Source organism: Doryrhamphus excisus, chromosome 11 (assembly GCF_030265055.1).
Source record: "Doryrhamphus excisus isolate RoL2022-K1 chromosome 11, RoL_Dexc_1.0, whole genome shotgun sequence".
NCBI lineage: Eukaryota > Metazoa > Chordata > Actinopteri > Syngnathiformes > Syngnathidae > Doryrhamphus > Doryrhamphus excisus.
Genome location: NC_080476.1, coordinates 5,007,665 through 5,022,450, shown reverse-complemented (window position 1 = coordinate 5,022,450; position 14,786 = coordinate 5,007,665). Strand labels below are relative to the sequence as shown.

General features: G+C 48.1%; 3 protein-coding genes across 5 annotated transcripts; 2 read left to right on the top strand and 1 right to left on the bottom strand.

Annotated features, from left to right (window-relative positions):
* The first annotated feature begins 439 nt into the window (after positions 1-439).
* Positions 440-3,459, top strand: LOC131138408 (neuronal acetylcholine receptor subunit alpha-10-like). The gene is made up of 6 exons (XM_058087297.1): positions 440-534; positions 1,217-1,362; positions 1,444-1,598; positions 1,688-1,934; positions 2,003-2,288; positions 2,527-3,459. Exons 1-6 carry the CDS (start codon positions 477-479, stop codon positions 3,246-3,248), a joined length of 1,614 nt encoding a protein of 537 aa, XP_057943280.1. The 5' UTR covers positions 440-476; the 3' UTR covers positions 3,249-3,459.
* Positions 3,460-6,121: 2,662 nt separating this feature from the next.
* Positions 6,122-11,174, top strand: slco2b1 (solute carrier organic anion transporter family, member 2B1). 2 transcript variants are annotated; one of them, XM_058088033.1, is made up of 15 exons: positions 6,122-6,247; positions 6,498-6,593; positions 6,664-6,801; positions 6,866-7,025; positions 7,113-7,331; positions 7,457-7,555; positions 8,497-8,627; positions 8,782-8,854; positions 8,956-9,120; positions 9,191-9,380; positions 9,462-9,606; positions 9,683-9,846; positions 9,916-9,980; positions 10,053-10,173; positions 10,256-11,174. In XM_058088033.1, exons 2-15 carry the CDS (start codon positions 6,522-6,524, stop codon positions 10,422-10,424), a joined length of 1,911 nt encoding a protein of 636 aa, XP_057944016.1. In that variant the 5' UTR covers positions 6,122-6,247; positions 6,498-6,521; the 3' UTR covers positions 10,425-11,174. The 2 variants fall into 2 exon arrangements, with proteins under 2 accessions (XP_057944016.1, XP_057944015.1); XM_058088032.1 differs by having other exon boundaries at positions 7,110-7,331; positions 10,256-11,173.
* Positions 10,662-13,513, bottom strand: serpinf1 (serpin peptidase inhibitor, clade F (alpha-2 antiplasmin, pigment epithelium derived factor), member 1). Of its 2 annotated transcripts, none has more exons than XM_058088034.1 (8): positions 13,342-13,513; positions 12,909-12,966; positions 12,645-12,840; positions 12,353-12,508; positions 12,076-12,279; positions 11,877-12,013; positions 11,588-11,798; positions 10,662-11,472 (listed from the first exon to the last, which is right to left on the bottom strand). In XM_058088034.1, exons 2-8 carry the CDS (start codon positions 12,963-12,965, stop codon positions 11,222-11,224), a joined length of 1,212 nt encoding a protein of 403 aa, XP_057944017.1. In that variant the 5' UTR covers position 12,966; positions 13,342-13,513; the 3' UTR covers positions 10,662-11,221. The 2 variants fall into 2 exon arrangements, with proteins under 2 accessions (XP_057944017.1, XP_057944018.1); XM_058088035.1 differs by lacking the exon at positions 13,342-13,513 and adding an exon at positions 13,145-13,280.
* Positions 13,514-14,786: the final 1,273 nt, after the last annotated feature.

The following is a 14,786-nucleotide window of genomic DNA, read 5'->3' as shown; positions in this document are numbered from 1 at the left end:
TGAGTTCTCAAAATTGAAGTGTCCAATAAGACCAAAAAGAGTCGCTACGTTTGAAAAACAGAATTTTGAGGGGTTCTGAATACTTAAAATTGCTGAGTTGGCAACACTGATCCTTCCTGCTACGTCTTCTATCTCAGGCAGCAGCGGTTATGCTGCCATCTTCTCTACGGCGTTGCAAAAACAAGCTACATTCACAGTCCCATTATAATGTGTTTATGCACGAGGGTGAACAGGTAGTGCCAAATCTATTTGTGGCGATCTAAATGTAGTTGTGGCGGCCATGGAAACACTGTTTTATTTTCAATGCAATGCTGATGTATTTTAGCTCTTAATCTTTCTCCAAGTTTTCCATTTGTATGAAGGTTGGGCAAGTGGAGTCCCATTATCAAGCACGTGGGGCTCATGACCCCTCATGCGTCAGCAGCGTCTCATCCTCTCAGAGCAGTTCATCCCACCAACTCGCTTGTCAGCGCAGGATGAAGATGAGGACGGTGCGCAGCTGCTCCATTTTCTTTCTTCTATTCTTTGTTCCAGGTAAGACTTCCTCCTTTTTTACAAAGGTACACGATAATTTGACATGAAATTCTTATCATGCAACTTTTATTCCGGAAGGACTCAAAGACTCTCACTTCTTTGGTGACTTCTCCACTGGCAGACAAATAAGATGACCTTAGCTTTACTAACGTTTTAGATTCTTCAGCATGACTGAAATCTTTTTGACTGGATCTCTTCATTTTCTCACATCTCCGGCTAGTGAGGGAGGCCACGGAGATATCAGAGTAGAGTCGAGGACGTTCATATCTTCTAGATGTCCTCCATTTAGTATGTTCTGGTCACTATACGCAAGCTTCTGTCGTCCATGTCCATTTTTGTCCATGAGATGTTACTCTTGGAGTGAACGGCACCGCTGTCATATTTTATCTGAAGGTCCTTGAAGTGAGCACACTTCCTTGTATGTGCAACAGGAGGCGAGGGTGCTGTTTGTGTGAGAACATCAGGGTGCAGACCAGATGACCAAATGATCGATACGTCTCCCTGAACGTCACTTCACAACAGAGACATCTCACTCTGTCCAAAATAAACAAAACCAAATGCTATCCCAACATGGCAGAACATCAAGAAAGATATCGACATTGAATATCGTCCAAAATCCTCCTTCAAGTTCGTGATAGCGTGCATGTTGACGATTCACTGACATGACTTGCTATCTGTGCAGCGTGCCAGTCGGCTCACGGCCGTTACGCTCAGAAGCTTCTAAGCGACTTGTTTTCCAACTACACCAACGCCTTGCGGCCGGTGGAGGACACGGACCACGTCATCAACGTGACGCTGCAGGTCACACTCTCGCAGATCATCGACATGGTGACCACCACGCACACCGCACTACGCTCCATCAGAGCGGGGTCTAACATTGAGGGATCATGTCTGTGCTTGCTTCTCAAGGATGAGAGGAACCAGATTCTCACCACCTACCTGTGGGTCCGCCAGGTGTGGATGGATGCCTTCCTCACCTGGAAGAAGGATGACTATGACGGCCTGGACACCATCCGTATACCGAGCAGCTATGTGTGGCGGCCCGACATCGTCCTGTACAACAGGTTAGCGTTGGGCAGGTGACGTTTTTCAGATTACCTTCGGGTCGTCAGGGTGGACAAAACACAATTCCTCATTCTTCTTTCCACCACAGCGCAGATGACGAGTTCTCCAGCTCCATGGAGACCAACGTGGTCCTCCGAAACGACGGGCAGGTCATGTGGGACCAGCCAGCCATAACCAAGAGCTCGTGCTCGGTGGATGTGGCCTTCTTCCCCTTCGACATGCAGCAGTGTCACCTGACCTTCGGGTCCTGGACTCACAACGGCAACCAGATGGACTTGTTCAACGCCTTGGATAGCGCCGACCTAGCGGACTTCATCCCCAATGTGGAGTGGGAGGTGAGAAATTGCCTCGTTGAGAAGGTTAATGTTGAGCTTCAGCACTCAAAAAGTTTTCCCTTTTGCAGATTCTTGGCATGCCCGCTAAAAAGAACGTCATCCTGTATGGTTGCTGCTCAGATCCGTACCCGGACATCACCTTCACCCTTCACCTCAAAAGAAGGGCCTCCTTCTACATCTTTAACCTCCTCATTCCCTGCATGATGATCTCCTTCCTGGCTCCCCTGGGCTTCTACCTGCCTGCTGACTCTGGAGAGAAAGTATCATTGGGGGTCACGGTCCTACTGGCCCTCACCGTCTTTCAGCTGCTGGTGGCTGAAAGTATGCCTCCCTCGGAGAGCGTCCCGCTGATTGGTGAGTTCCAATGGATTAGAGCTGTCAAAGTAATCTATAGTGTATAAAACTAATATCAAGGTCAAGCACACAATGAATATTGACCCCCCCCCCCATCCACCAGTATGAGCCTCAACATCTCCCAACAGGCACAATAATAGCATAATAATGCTAATCATAATAATAACATGGGCTACTGTTGCGGCCGTAACCCATGCCAAGCTAGCTTATCCAAATCCTATCCATTTCTGTTTGGCAGGAAAGTACTACATCGCCACCATGACGATGGTTACCGCATCCACAGCGCTCACCATCTTCATCATGAACGTTCACCACTGTGGCCCAGAAGCACGGCCGGTCCCAGCTTGGGCCGAGCGCTTCATCCTCAAATACCTGGCACGCATCTGTTTTGTCTACGAGGTTGGAGACAACTGCTTCACCGGGGCATGTTCCCGGAAGCAGCCGCTGTCGGGGGAGGAATCGGACGAGCACTCCACCAGTGATAATAACTGCAATGGAAAGGCGTGGGGGCGGGCCCAGGCATATGATGTGGGGACATCTCTCAAGCAAGGACAGGAACTACCAGATAAGACGGATTGGAATGAGGATCTGTTTGTCACCGTCGACCACTCGGAAGGGGGCGGAGCTGCTGGGAAAAGTGACGGGCGGGGGGAGGAGTCAAAGAGCACCTGTGAAGGAGATGCGTTGGTTGAGAAGAAGAAAGTAATGGGAGATGAAGATGGAGTTGTGTGCGCGGAGAACCGGAAGGAGATAGTACTGAGAAACCAGTGTACATGCCAACATGAAGGATTGCACAAGAACATCGAGTACATCGCAAGTTCCTACCAGGACCAGAGAGCCGCCCAACTTCGCATTGGAGAATGGAGGAAGGTCGCTAAGGTTATGGATCGCTTCTTCATGTGGCTCTTTTTCATCATGGTCTTTTTCATGAGCATCCTCATCCTGGGAAAAGCCATCTGAGGGGAGCCACTTAAAGTCATTTTATCCTCAAGTGAACTGACACTCACCACAGAGCCACTTCTCCATCGCGCCACTCGCCATCTCTGCTTTGTCACAAGTTCTGCTGCAAAGAGGATTTCAAGCAAATGATTTTGTTTTAAACTTTAGCAAAATTGATCATCTGTCTTTGCATCCATTGTTGACTTAACTCAATAAAATGTCTTCATACTTACACGGCTTATTAGTCTTTCCTGAAAAAAAGGAAGTTCATAACCAACATTCAATTCCACAACCAGATCCACTGTCTTTCTTTTTCTGTAACATTCTTCCGGAGTATGAGAGAAGGTCAATAGGTCATTCATTTATTTTCTACCGCTTGGTAGAAAAAAACTCCACCAGCTGTCTTTGTGGAGGTATTACCAACAGAGGGCGCTGCTGCTTCCCCAGGTATCCAAGGAAAAGAATCCTCCATTCATTTTCCATTCATCCACTGAAGTCGCTTATTCCATTGACACAAGCTAAGAAAGAAAATAACACCGCAAATCTTACAGCACAAATGATAAACAATGGCTGAAGGGGCTAAATATTAATGTAAGAGTAAAAGCATTCAGTACTACTAAGATGCATGCTTCATCGCAATGAACTCATCTCCCCTATGGAGCCATACAATCAGTCAACATGGCCGTCCTATTTATAGGACCCATGTTACTGGAAACGTATGGGGCCCAGACAATTTGCTCAGTTCAAGCTGATGCCCACTTGGTACCCATGCTGCCCTTTTTAAGCCATATGCGACCACATGTACATGTTGGCTGGGCATGCTTAAAATAGCGTAATGTGTGCATATCATTGATAAACAGTCATTTTAAAAGACAAAACCTTTTCATAGCCGGAATGCTGAATCCCGGTGGAGGAACCCACCCAACCAAAGAAAGGATTAGATCAAAAGGGCACAGACCAAGTGTTAAGTTGCCCAAAGCTGTTGAAAATATATAGTGAGAAAAAGTTGGACAAGATGAGAGACGTCATCTACCAGTATGGAGAAGAACACCTTGGAGTGAACATAGGGCGAAGCAATAAAGCAACACCAACACCAGCCAAATCCAGGAGACAGCAAGACATGGAAAGATTGATCAGGGAGAGAAGGCGGCTGAGAAAGCGGTGGAGAACGGCCTCATGGCAACCTTACTAAGAGCTTACCAAGGATCTCTTTGCTAAGGTAAAAAGCAGAACCCTAAAAACTCCAAAGCAAAGACTCTAATTTCATTGATTCACAGGCGCACAACGAAGACTGGGGTTTGACTGCAGTCATTGGTTGAAGAACACTCGGGTTTCACTGACTCACTGCTGTTTGATGAAGACTTGAGTTTCACCAACTCACAGATGCAACTTGTTGCATATGTGCGAATGAATTCTCTTTGACGTGTACCCGATTCACTTCAGTGAGTGACTCACAAGAACTCAGGTCAGTAAAAGGAGTTGAGATTCCCATCACTGGATTCAACAGTTAAGATTAAATCATTTAAAAAATCATCTAAAAATTAAACCCAATATTATTCATTTTCTTCTGCTTATCCTCACAAGGGTCGAGGGCATGCTGGAGCCTATCCCAGCTGTCTTTGGGGCGAGTAAAACTAAGTGTAAAACTGTAAAACTAAGGAAATATTAATCACATACTATAATTTCCACAAGTATTTGGGTCTGGTATGAAATGCTAGAAAGTACTTAAAATGCTTGATACATTGTGTTGTAATCTAATATTTGAAGTATGATTCATTCATTCATTCATTTTCTACTGCTTATCCTCACAAGGGTCGCGGGGGGTGCTGGAGCCTATCCCAGCTGTCTTCGGGCGTAAGGCGGGGTACACCCTGGACTGGTCGCCAGCCAATCACAGGGCACATATAGACAAACAACCATTCACACTCACATTCATACCTATGGACAATTTGGAGTCACCAATTAACCTAGCATGTTTTTGGAATGTGGGAGGAAACCGGAGTACCCGGAGAAAACCCACACATGCACGGAGAGCTGTGTGGCCTGCGCACCAACCACTCGCCCACAGAGTATATATATATGGCTGGCTTCCCGTCCCCCAACGCATTCACTTCAAAATTCTTCTCATCACCTACAAAGCCCTCCACGATCTGACCCCCCCATATCTCACAGACCTCCTCCATCCACATAATCCCCCGCGTCCCCTTCGCTCCTCAGACTCCAACCTCCTGGCACTCCCCTGTAAGACCAAGCTCCGAACCTGGGGAGACAGAGCCTTCTCCATCGCTGCCCCCACTCTCTGGAACTCTTTGCCCCACTCACTCCGTGCTTGCCCTGACCTTCCCACCTTCAAAAAACAACTCAAAACCCACCTCTTTAAATCTGTTTTTAATGTCTAACCTTCTATATCTGACTGCTGTGCCCCGCCCCGCTTTTTTAACTGTGTACTAACCAATGAATGTTGTATTTTGGTGTGTCTTTTATTCTGTTTACTTGCTCTATTCAACTTCATTCTTTTGTAAAGTGTCTTTGAGTATCTTGAAAAGCGCTATACAAATAAAATAAAATGTATTATATATATATAGATATATATACGTATATATATATCTATATATATATATATATATATATATATATATATATATATATATGTATGTATATATATCACATATCACACATCATTACATCAAAATGTCCTTATTTTGCATACCAAGAACATCTATAAGTCCTTTAGCTGCAGTGAAAAACCTTTGATGTATTTTTGGAGAAACATGGTAGAGAAGTTAATGATGCATGATGAAATATTTTTGTGCAGAGAAGCAAGGTGAAATTAAACATCCCGCAACAACTTTCAGCTTGTAAAATTTTACATGTGCTCACTCGTTCACTTCCTGTCTCTCTCTGGCAGCAAGGTTCAAATTCCAGCAGGCTCCTCCTCCTCCTCCTCGTCCCCCCTCGTGGAGCTGACAGTTCACAGAAACAAGCTTCAGCTCGTCTTTGTCATCATCATCATCATCACGGTGAGTTCATGTCGTCTTATTGGGATGAGGGAGTGCTTAGGCACATATACGTACTTAGTCTAACATGATACTGTTGTGTTTGTTTCTCTCGCCAAGAATGACCAAGTTGTTCATTACTGTTGCTGTAGGGAGCATGTTGACATTCCAGTGCTGAGAAGTTCCTCCCTAATATGGTTTCTCTGTGCAAACAGCATCAGGTGACCTATGAAGGTCACAAGACTCACACTGATGCCTACTTTGTGCTCCTCAGCCTTGGCGCCCTCTTTTGTCAGTCATGGGGGTGAACAAGGTCAAAGTGAGCTGTGACCGCCCCACCAGGACCAAGGGTCTCTTTACCAGCGTCAAGGTAAGCATGTGATCCACCGGGCACGGTGACATTTGACCTGTGGAAAACATGATGTGTGTTTGCCGTGCAGTTTTTTGTCTTGTGTCAAAGTTTGCTGCAGCTGGCGCAGCTTCTGGTGTCAGGGTACATGAAGAGCTCCATCTCCACCATCGAGCGGCGTTACGGACTCTCCAGCCAGAAGTCGGGGCTCCTGGCGGCCTTCAACGAGGTAAGTGCATGGCACTTTCTGCCTGGGGGGCCATCGTTTTTTGTCTATGTGTGATTCCCTCCAGGTGGGGAACACGCTCCTCATCGTCTTTGTCAGCTTCCTGGGGAGTCGGCTCCATCGGCCACGGGTAATCGGCTGCGGTGCTCTGCTAGCGTGCCTGGCCTCGCTGCTCATGGCGCTACCGCACTTCCTTAGCAGGCGTTATGAATATAGTGACATCATATGTGAGTCCACAACACAGTGGCAGTGACACTGGTGGTACTGGTGATCACAAGCAAGTTCTTTTCATGAGCCAAGTTTCCCTGCAGCAGCCAAGAACATGTCCGGCCTCTGTCAGATGGAGAGTCCTCTCGTCGCCCCGACGTCCAGTCAGGACTGCGGCAGGCAGGAAAGCCCCGCTGACAACGGCATTTACCCTCTGCTGCTGCTGGCTCAGCTTCTGCTGGGCATCGCTTCCGTGCCCATCCAACCTTTTGGGATATCCTACATCGACGACCACGCCAGCAAGAAGAACTCGCCGCTCTACCTCGGTACTGCCATGTTCACATGTCCACGTAAAAACGCACTGACAGAGCAACAGGTGGCGCTATAACCTCCAATAGCAGTGAATGCAGGGGGAGGTGTCCAATGGACTTACCTGTTTGTCATCCATCAGGCATCCTCTTGGCTGTCACGTCTATTGGCCCGGCCTTGGGCTTCCTCAGTGGTGCCTTCCTTCTGCGCTTCTATGTGGACTTTGACACCATGCCTGAAGGTCTGAAGATCTATCCTTACATTTACTGTAGCTATCTCGACAACTGTGGCTCTACATCTACAGTATAGATACATCTATCTATGCAGCTACTTAACCTGCCTGATTCAGTGGATGGAGAGTCAAGAGCACTAGCCATTGAGTTAAACGCTAAAAGGGAGTGAGGTTGACCTACATCCATCGCTGCCATCTGTAATATCGACACATCAATCTAGACATCGAGTGTCAATCCTTTTATATATCAATACAAGTCTATACAAGTACATATATCTGCCTTATCTGTATGGATCTGTCTGTATATCAGTTGCGCACAAACTACGGCCCGGGGGCCAGATGCGGCCCACCAAGCGTTTCAATCCGGCCGCCAGTTGCTTTCCAAGTATTTCAACTTTTAACATAGAAACTGGTAACATGACTTGCAAGTCGGATGTAAAACTGTATAATTAAATTACATAGTTTGATTTGGTGTGAGGGCTGCACAGTGGACGAGTGGTTAGCACGCAGGCCTCGGCCATCTCTGTGTGGAGTTTGCATGTTCAGGTTAATTGGCGACTCCAAATTGTCCATAGGTATGAATGTGAGTGTGAATGGTTGTTTGTCTATATGTGCCCTGTGATTGGCTGGCGACCAGTCCAGGGTGTACCCCGCCTTTCGCTCGAAGACAGCTGGGATAGGCTCCAGCACCACAGCGAAGTGGTAGAAAATGAATGAATGAATGAATATAGTTATATAGTAATATAGTTAATATAGTCAGCAACATGTCATGTCACAAAATCAGTAGTGCACTACTTGGTCTTTTGTCCATGGATTGACTAGTCCTAGTCTTGGTTCTCGTCCTAACCCGTCCAAGAGTGAACCATGTGATATGAACCTCAGAGTGGGCCCTTGAGCAAATAGTTGCATATTTGACAAAGTAGCATCAGCGCCTTGTTCTGTGTGTCCAGACCAGATCCACTTGGACCGCAGTGACCTACGCTGGGTCGGCGCCTGGTGGCTCGGCTTCCTCGTGGCATCCTGCCTCCTCTTCCTGACAGCGCTGCCCTACTTCTTCTTCCCCCGACACATGCCCCCTGAGGTGAGGTGACCAAGTTTTACCTTTAGACAACTTCTGGTCTTGTCTTGCCTGACATGGTCAAGTCAAGTCAAGTCAAGTTTATTTACATAGCCCTCCATCAAAAAAAGGTCTCAAAGGGTTAATGGGGGTCATGTGATGTTCTGTGTTCATGCAGGATGAGTCAGAAGCAGACACCAAGTGTGAGAGCGACCTTTTCCAGGAAGTCAGCCTTCTTCACTTCCTTAAAAGTGAGAGTCTACTTCCTGTCTGGTGCCGTTGACCAGGGCAAAGGGAATTGAACAGCGGACAGACTTGGTGCAAAGTTGGGTCATGCCGCTCTCTCCTGTAGGTTTTCCCAGCATCGCAATGCGCACGCTGCTGAGTCCCGTCTACCTCCTGGTGGTCCTGGCCCAAGTTAACATGGCAGCCCTATTGGCCGGCCTCATCACCTTCATGGCCAAGTTCATTGAGAGGCAGTTCAACCAGACTGTGGTCTTCTCCGCCGCGCTGATCGGTGTGAGCGAGCTCATTTTCAGAGACGCCAAGCAGTCCCAAACGTCTTACGCTCGCTTTCTGCATTTAAGGCGGAATTTGTATCCCGCTGGCCGTCCTGGGAACCGTCATGGGCGGAGTCTTGATGCGGCGATGGTCTCTTCGTGTCAGCGGCGCCAGCAAGCTCTGCGTCACTGTCATCATTCTCGGCATTGGTCCCGCCCTTCCTCTGCTCTTCATCGGCTGCCCCACCCAGCAGGTTTCTGGCGTCTTCCCGCCACGGTACCAACACGACATACTGAGATGATGACACAGATGTATTATGTATTTACAAATGTGTGTGTGTGTGTGTGTGTGTGTTAGGACTGATGCGCTGTTGTGCAGTGAATCTTGTCAGTGTGTTCAGAACGTTTTTCATCCAGTGTGCGGCTCAGACGGAGTGGAGTTTACGTCTCCCTGTCATGCTGGCTGCATTGCCATGGAAACGGACAACAGTGGCAAAGTCCTTGTGAGAATTCAGATGCATTGAAGACCATACCCTGAGGGGCGCCAGTGTGCACTGATCACGTGTCGTCATCCTGCAGAACTTCACAGAGTGTCGATGTGTGGGCGGGGTCAGCGGCTCAGCCACACCAAGAAGCTGTGGCAGTGGGTGTGGCCACCTCCTCCTTCCCTTTGTGGTTCTGCTGGGCATCAGCGGTCTCATGGTGTCCCTGTCCCATACACCGTCTTTTGTCATCATCCTCAGGCATGGAACCTCTTAGAACTTTGAGGTGTAAGAAGCAAACCTGTGACTTCAATATGTGTGTGTGTGTAGGATGGTGCCAGCCCAGGACAAATCCTTTGCTGTGGGGGTCCAATACATGCTCTTCAGAGTCCTTGGTGAGGTCTATAAGGTCACGGTGGGGTAGGAAATGAGGGGGTTCTGATGTAGTCATCTTGTTTTGTTCAAAGCCTTTATGCCCGGTCCGGTTCTGTATGGCACTGTGATCGACTCCACGTGCATCCTGTGGGACAGGAAGTGTGGGAAGCAGACTTCCTGTCTCTACTACAACTTGGAGCGCTTTCGACACAGGTAAGTCACTGCACATGACTTTTATTTTGAAACAGCAGCCAGTCAGTTTAGACAATTTTTACAGGGTGTTGTCTTTCTGCAGGTTTTTGGGTCTTCAGTTGGTCTTCATGTGCGGGGGTCTGGTCTGCTTCATCTTGACTGCTGTGTTCCTGCACAGGAGGGCGCAGTCTCGTGGCTCTGAGGACGCAGACGGAGGCGTCTATGAGCTGGTGCACAGGCGCAAACCAGAAGTCGACAAAGTTCAGACCTGACGTAGTGTGCAACTGCCACCATGCTATGATTTTTTTTGTCCGTGTTTTCTTCCTTTTATGCCATGCAGTTCCCCTGACGTCCACCAGAGGCTAGTGAAACACGCTACACGCGGTCGTGTCTATAATCCTTTTGCTACCAGCTTTAGCAAAAGCAGCACAGCTACTTGGCCGCCATCTTGTCCTGTACATGGTCAATGTCCTTTTCCCGTCATTTTCTTGATATTTTTTCATAAAAAGTACATTTTGTGCCTTTATTCTTCCTTGACCAACATGAAGATGAAAAAAAAAGTAGGACAGACTTGTTGTTGTAATTATTTGCTTCAGGAATGTGTCAGCAAAATCAAAACCATATGTCTCACGCACTCGCACACACACAGGCTGCCTCCGTGCTGCAGCTTCGTGCACATTGTGGAGGAGGAGCCGTCGAATGGTTAGTGTGTAACATGATGTGTTCCACATGCAGTGACTTCATTGTGTGTTAGAAAGTGTTTCTTTAATGTTGTTGTTGTTGGGGGCAAACAAAAGGTTTTGTTTGCTGCCCCACCTCGCAAAAGAATTGCCTTCCTCACTTCGTCCTGATGGTGGCACTAGAGTCACATTTGTTTTTTCTATTGTCTTTATTTCTTTGGAACACAAATGTCACAAAAGTGTAACAAGAGTGTAACACCAATAAAAGGTTTGTGATAAAAAAGGATCTTTTGAACTCGTGAACATGCGAAGTGTTTGAAGGGCATCTTGAATATTTCCACTTCCCTCCTAGGGCCTGCTAAGAGTGTGTGCACGTGCGTGTGTGCACGTTACACAGTGAGGGTTTTGGGATTGATGACCCTGCCGATGAAGAGCAGCGCCCCCGAAACTTCATCGCGGATGAGGAAGACGAAGGGTCGGTCCACGCGGTAGGTCAGGTGACTGGTGGTGGATGGCGCGGGGGGCGGTTGGTTACCCTCAATGGCTGTCTCCATGACGACCTTGTGATTGACAGTGACGAGCTTGGCAGGCTGCGCTGAGATCTTCTCCAGGTCCGTGTTGGCCAGCCAATCAGAGAGCCCTGCAGCAAGGGGGGAGGAGCCATTTAGGGGAAGTTTTCGTTCTTCTTTGCAGTAGTTAACCCGATCCTAGCATGCAAATGATTGGAAATGCCCCGAGAACAAGAGGTTGCTCACCCAGGTCTGTGAGCAACGGCAGAAGATCGGTTGAGAAGCTGAGCTTGAGAGCGGGCAGCGTCAGGGACACGTGGGCAGGATGTAACGTCATGGACAGGTCTTGCACAAACTCGGCCGTCAGAGTGTCCTCCAGCGAGGTCAAGTTGAAGGTGACGTCGTTGGGCAGGAAGACGAACATGCTGACGTCGTTTTGCATGAGGATCTGAGCAATCTGAAAGAGGACAGTGCTTAGGTGTGGCCAGTGGGTGTGGTTACTGTCAAAGATAACCATGAGGCTCCATACACTCACCGTGCAGCTCAAATCCGGGTCCACGCCCATCTTGATGGGGTAGTTGTCCTGTTGCATCATGGGAACACGAACGGGTGCTTTGCCCTCCTGCTGGAAGTTCAACGTTTCCGTCTGACGGAACGCCGTCGCCCACTTCCCTTGAGGTTGATGAAAAGACGTTGTTGTTGTTGAACGCTAGCACGAGGGAGCGTGCACTTACCTTTGAAGGATGCAGCGCTCACGGTGTTGATGCCAGGGTTTCGGGGGAGGGGCTTAGTCAAGAAGCGCTGTACAGTGCTGCCCGTCTCCTGGGCGACCCAGTCATTGATGTCTTTGGTGTCTCGTGATCCGCCCTGCAGAGCTTTGGGTCTCACGCCGTACTGCTGCTCCACTAGCGTGAAGAAGTCCTGCTTGAGACGCAGGCCTGAAACAGGTGTTTGAGGTCAGAGGTCATACATTGCGGGTCATGTGGTCTGGAGTTTCGTAACTCAACTCACGTCTGGCCAGGTAGATGCGAGCGGCGCTGCTGAGGCCTTTGCCGGCTGCCTTGACGGAGGTCAGGAGGTCTCTGAGGGTGTTGTGGAGCTGAGGGTCCTGCAGGGTGTGGTACCTCAGGGCCCGATACAATTGCCTCTGGGCTTGCTCGGAACCACCTGCGGGCTCAGACCATGTTAGCCTAGCATGCAACGCATGACGCCAGGAAACATCTCATATGTAGCGGCCTAGTTAACAGCTAATGTTAACACGAGTAACTTACGAGCCGCCATTTTCTTTTTAGGTGGTGCTCACCCATGGACAGTTGGGTCAGAACCGCTGACACACTGATGGGAGCTAGGAAGATGTTGGTCGACGCCTCGCGATTTGCCAGCGCACGAAAAAGGTTATAGCCAAAGTCAGAGGTGGCTGCGGCCATCTTGGTGGTGGGTGTGGTGAAGAGCTCCACGTGTTCTTCCTCCGCCACCGGCTCCTCATCCTCCATCTGTGCCTGGATCAGATCAGCACATACAAATTACCATCAGCTGACTTAGTGACGTTTTTATGATTAAACCATACCTGAACCAGACCCAAGACCACCAGGCCCAAAACCAGCAGGGGGCTCGTCAGCTTCATCCTGACACACACACACACACACACACACACACAGGGATGAAAAACCCAAATGACCTCAGGTAACATAGCTCTAGTCCCCACAAAAGGGTAAACAAAATGGTCAAGAATGTTTGGTCATGTGACTCAAATTCTGCCCCAAACTAAAAGGTCAAAGTGCACGTCGTGACAGCTGCCCAAACCTTCCGACTGGTGACGTCACGCTGCTTGGCCAAAAACCACTGAGCACGTCAACGTAGCAAATTATCAAAGAAAACCAACTTCCTTTGAATTAGTTCGAGTGGTCGCGTCCCAGTCACGTGGTTGACGCACAACGGGACAAAGTTCATCAAAATGAACACGCGCCAAAAGAGCGCGAACACAAGAAAGGCGCACTCACCTCAGCGTTGCTCTCTCCCGCTCCACGTCGCTGCGCGTGACAGTGGAGCGCGCGTCCCGCCTCGAGCTCGCCCCCGAGCGGCGCCGGGGACGCGCAATGAAGACCGATTCTTCTTCCAATATTTCACTTAAACGTGTCCATGTAATTTAAAGTCCATCGTTTAAAGTGGACATTATTAAGCTGTCAAACACAGCACATCATCAATGTTGACACGTTATATCCACGCTGTGTGCACGTGAGTCCTGACGTCACATGTCAAGGTAGTTGTTACTTCTGAGGGGGGCAAAGATCAGAGCTGCACACTCAGCGCCATGGCAACCTCATGGTAGGGGTGCCGCAAAAAGAAAAACAAAAAGCACTAATGTTTGACTATTTTCTCAGGTTGTGTCAGTCTTGGCGCTAACAACCGTTTTCCCGCCATCATGGCGCTCCTTATCATGATCATGCGTCAAAGTCATGACATTCATATCACTAAGAAGCTCAGAGACCACCACACTGGATCACATTGACGTCTATGGATCGAGCTAGGATCATTCACGTGCACCCATTTAAACACATACAGCGGTGTGAAAAGTGTCCTTTGCATGTTTATCACACTTAAATGCATCATATCGTTAAACTAATTTAAATATTAGTCGATGACAACACAACTGAACACGAAATACATTTTAAATGGAGGTTTTTATTATTAAGGAAATAAAAAAAATAAAAACCTACATGGCCCTTATGTGAAAAAGTGATTGCCCCCATAAACCTAATAACTGGTTGGGCCACATTTAGCAATCAACTGCAGTCAAGCATTTGTAATAACTTGCAATGAGATCATTTGCAGAATTGTTGTTATTCAGCCACATTAGAGGGTTTCTAGCATGAAGCCTTTTTAAGGTCACGCCACAGCATCTCAATACGATTCAGGTCAGGACTTTGACTAGACCATTCAGCCATTCACAGGTGGACTTGCTGGTGTGTTTTGGACCATTGTCCTGCTGCAGAACCCAGGTTGGTTTCAGCTTCAGGTCACCAACGGATGGCCGGACATTCTCCGTTTTTTTTTGGGACAGCAGAATTTAACCTTCCATGTATCATAGCAAGTCTTCCAAGTCCTGAAGCAGCAAATCAGCCCCAGACAGAACATCACACTACCACCACCATATTTTACTGTTGGTATGATGTTTATCTTTTACGCCAGATTAAATGGGACACACACCTTCCAAAAAGTAAAAACTTTGTCCCCTCAGACCACAGTATATTCCCAGAGGTCTTGGGGATCAACAAGATATTTTCTGACAAACTTGAGACGATCGTTAATGTTATTTTGTTCAGGAATGGTTTTGATCTTGGAACTCCGCTATGCAAGCCGTTTTTGCTCTGGCGTCATGAACACTGACCTGCAGGCCTGCAGTTCTTCTGATGTTTTTTGGGGGGTCATTTTGGCATACATACCA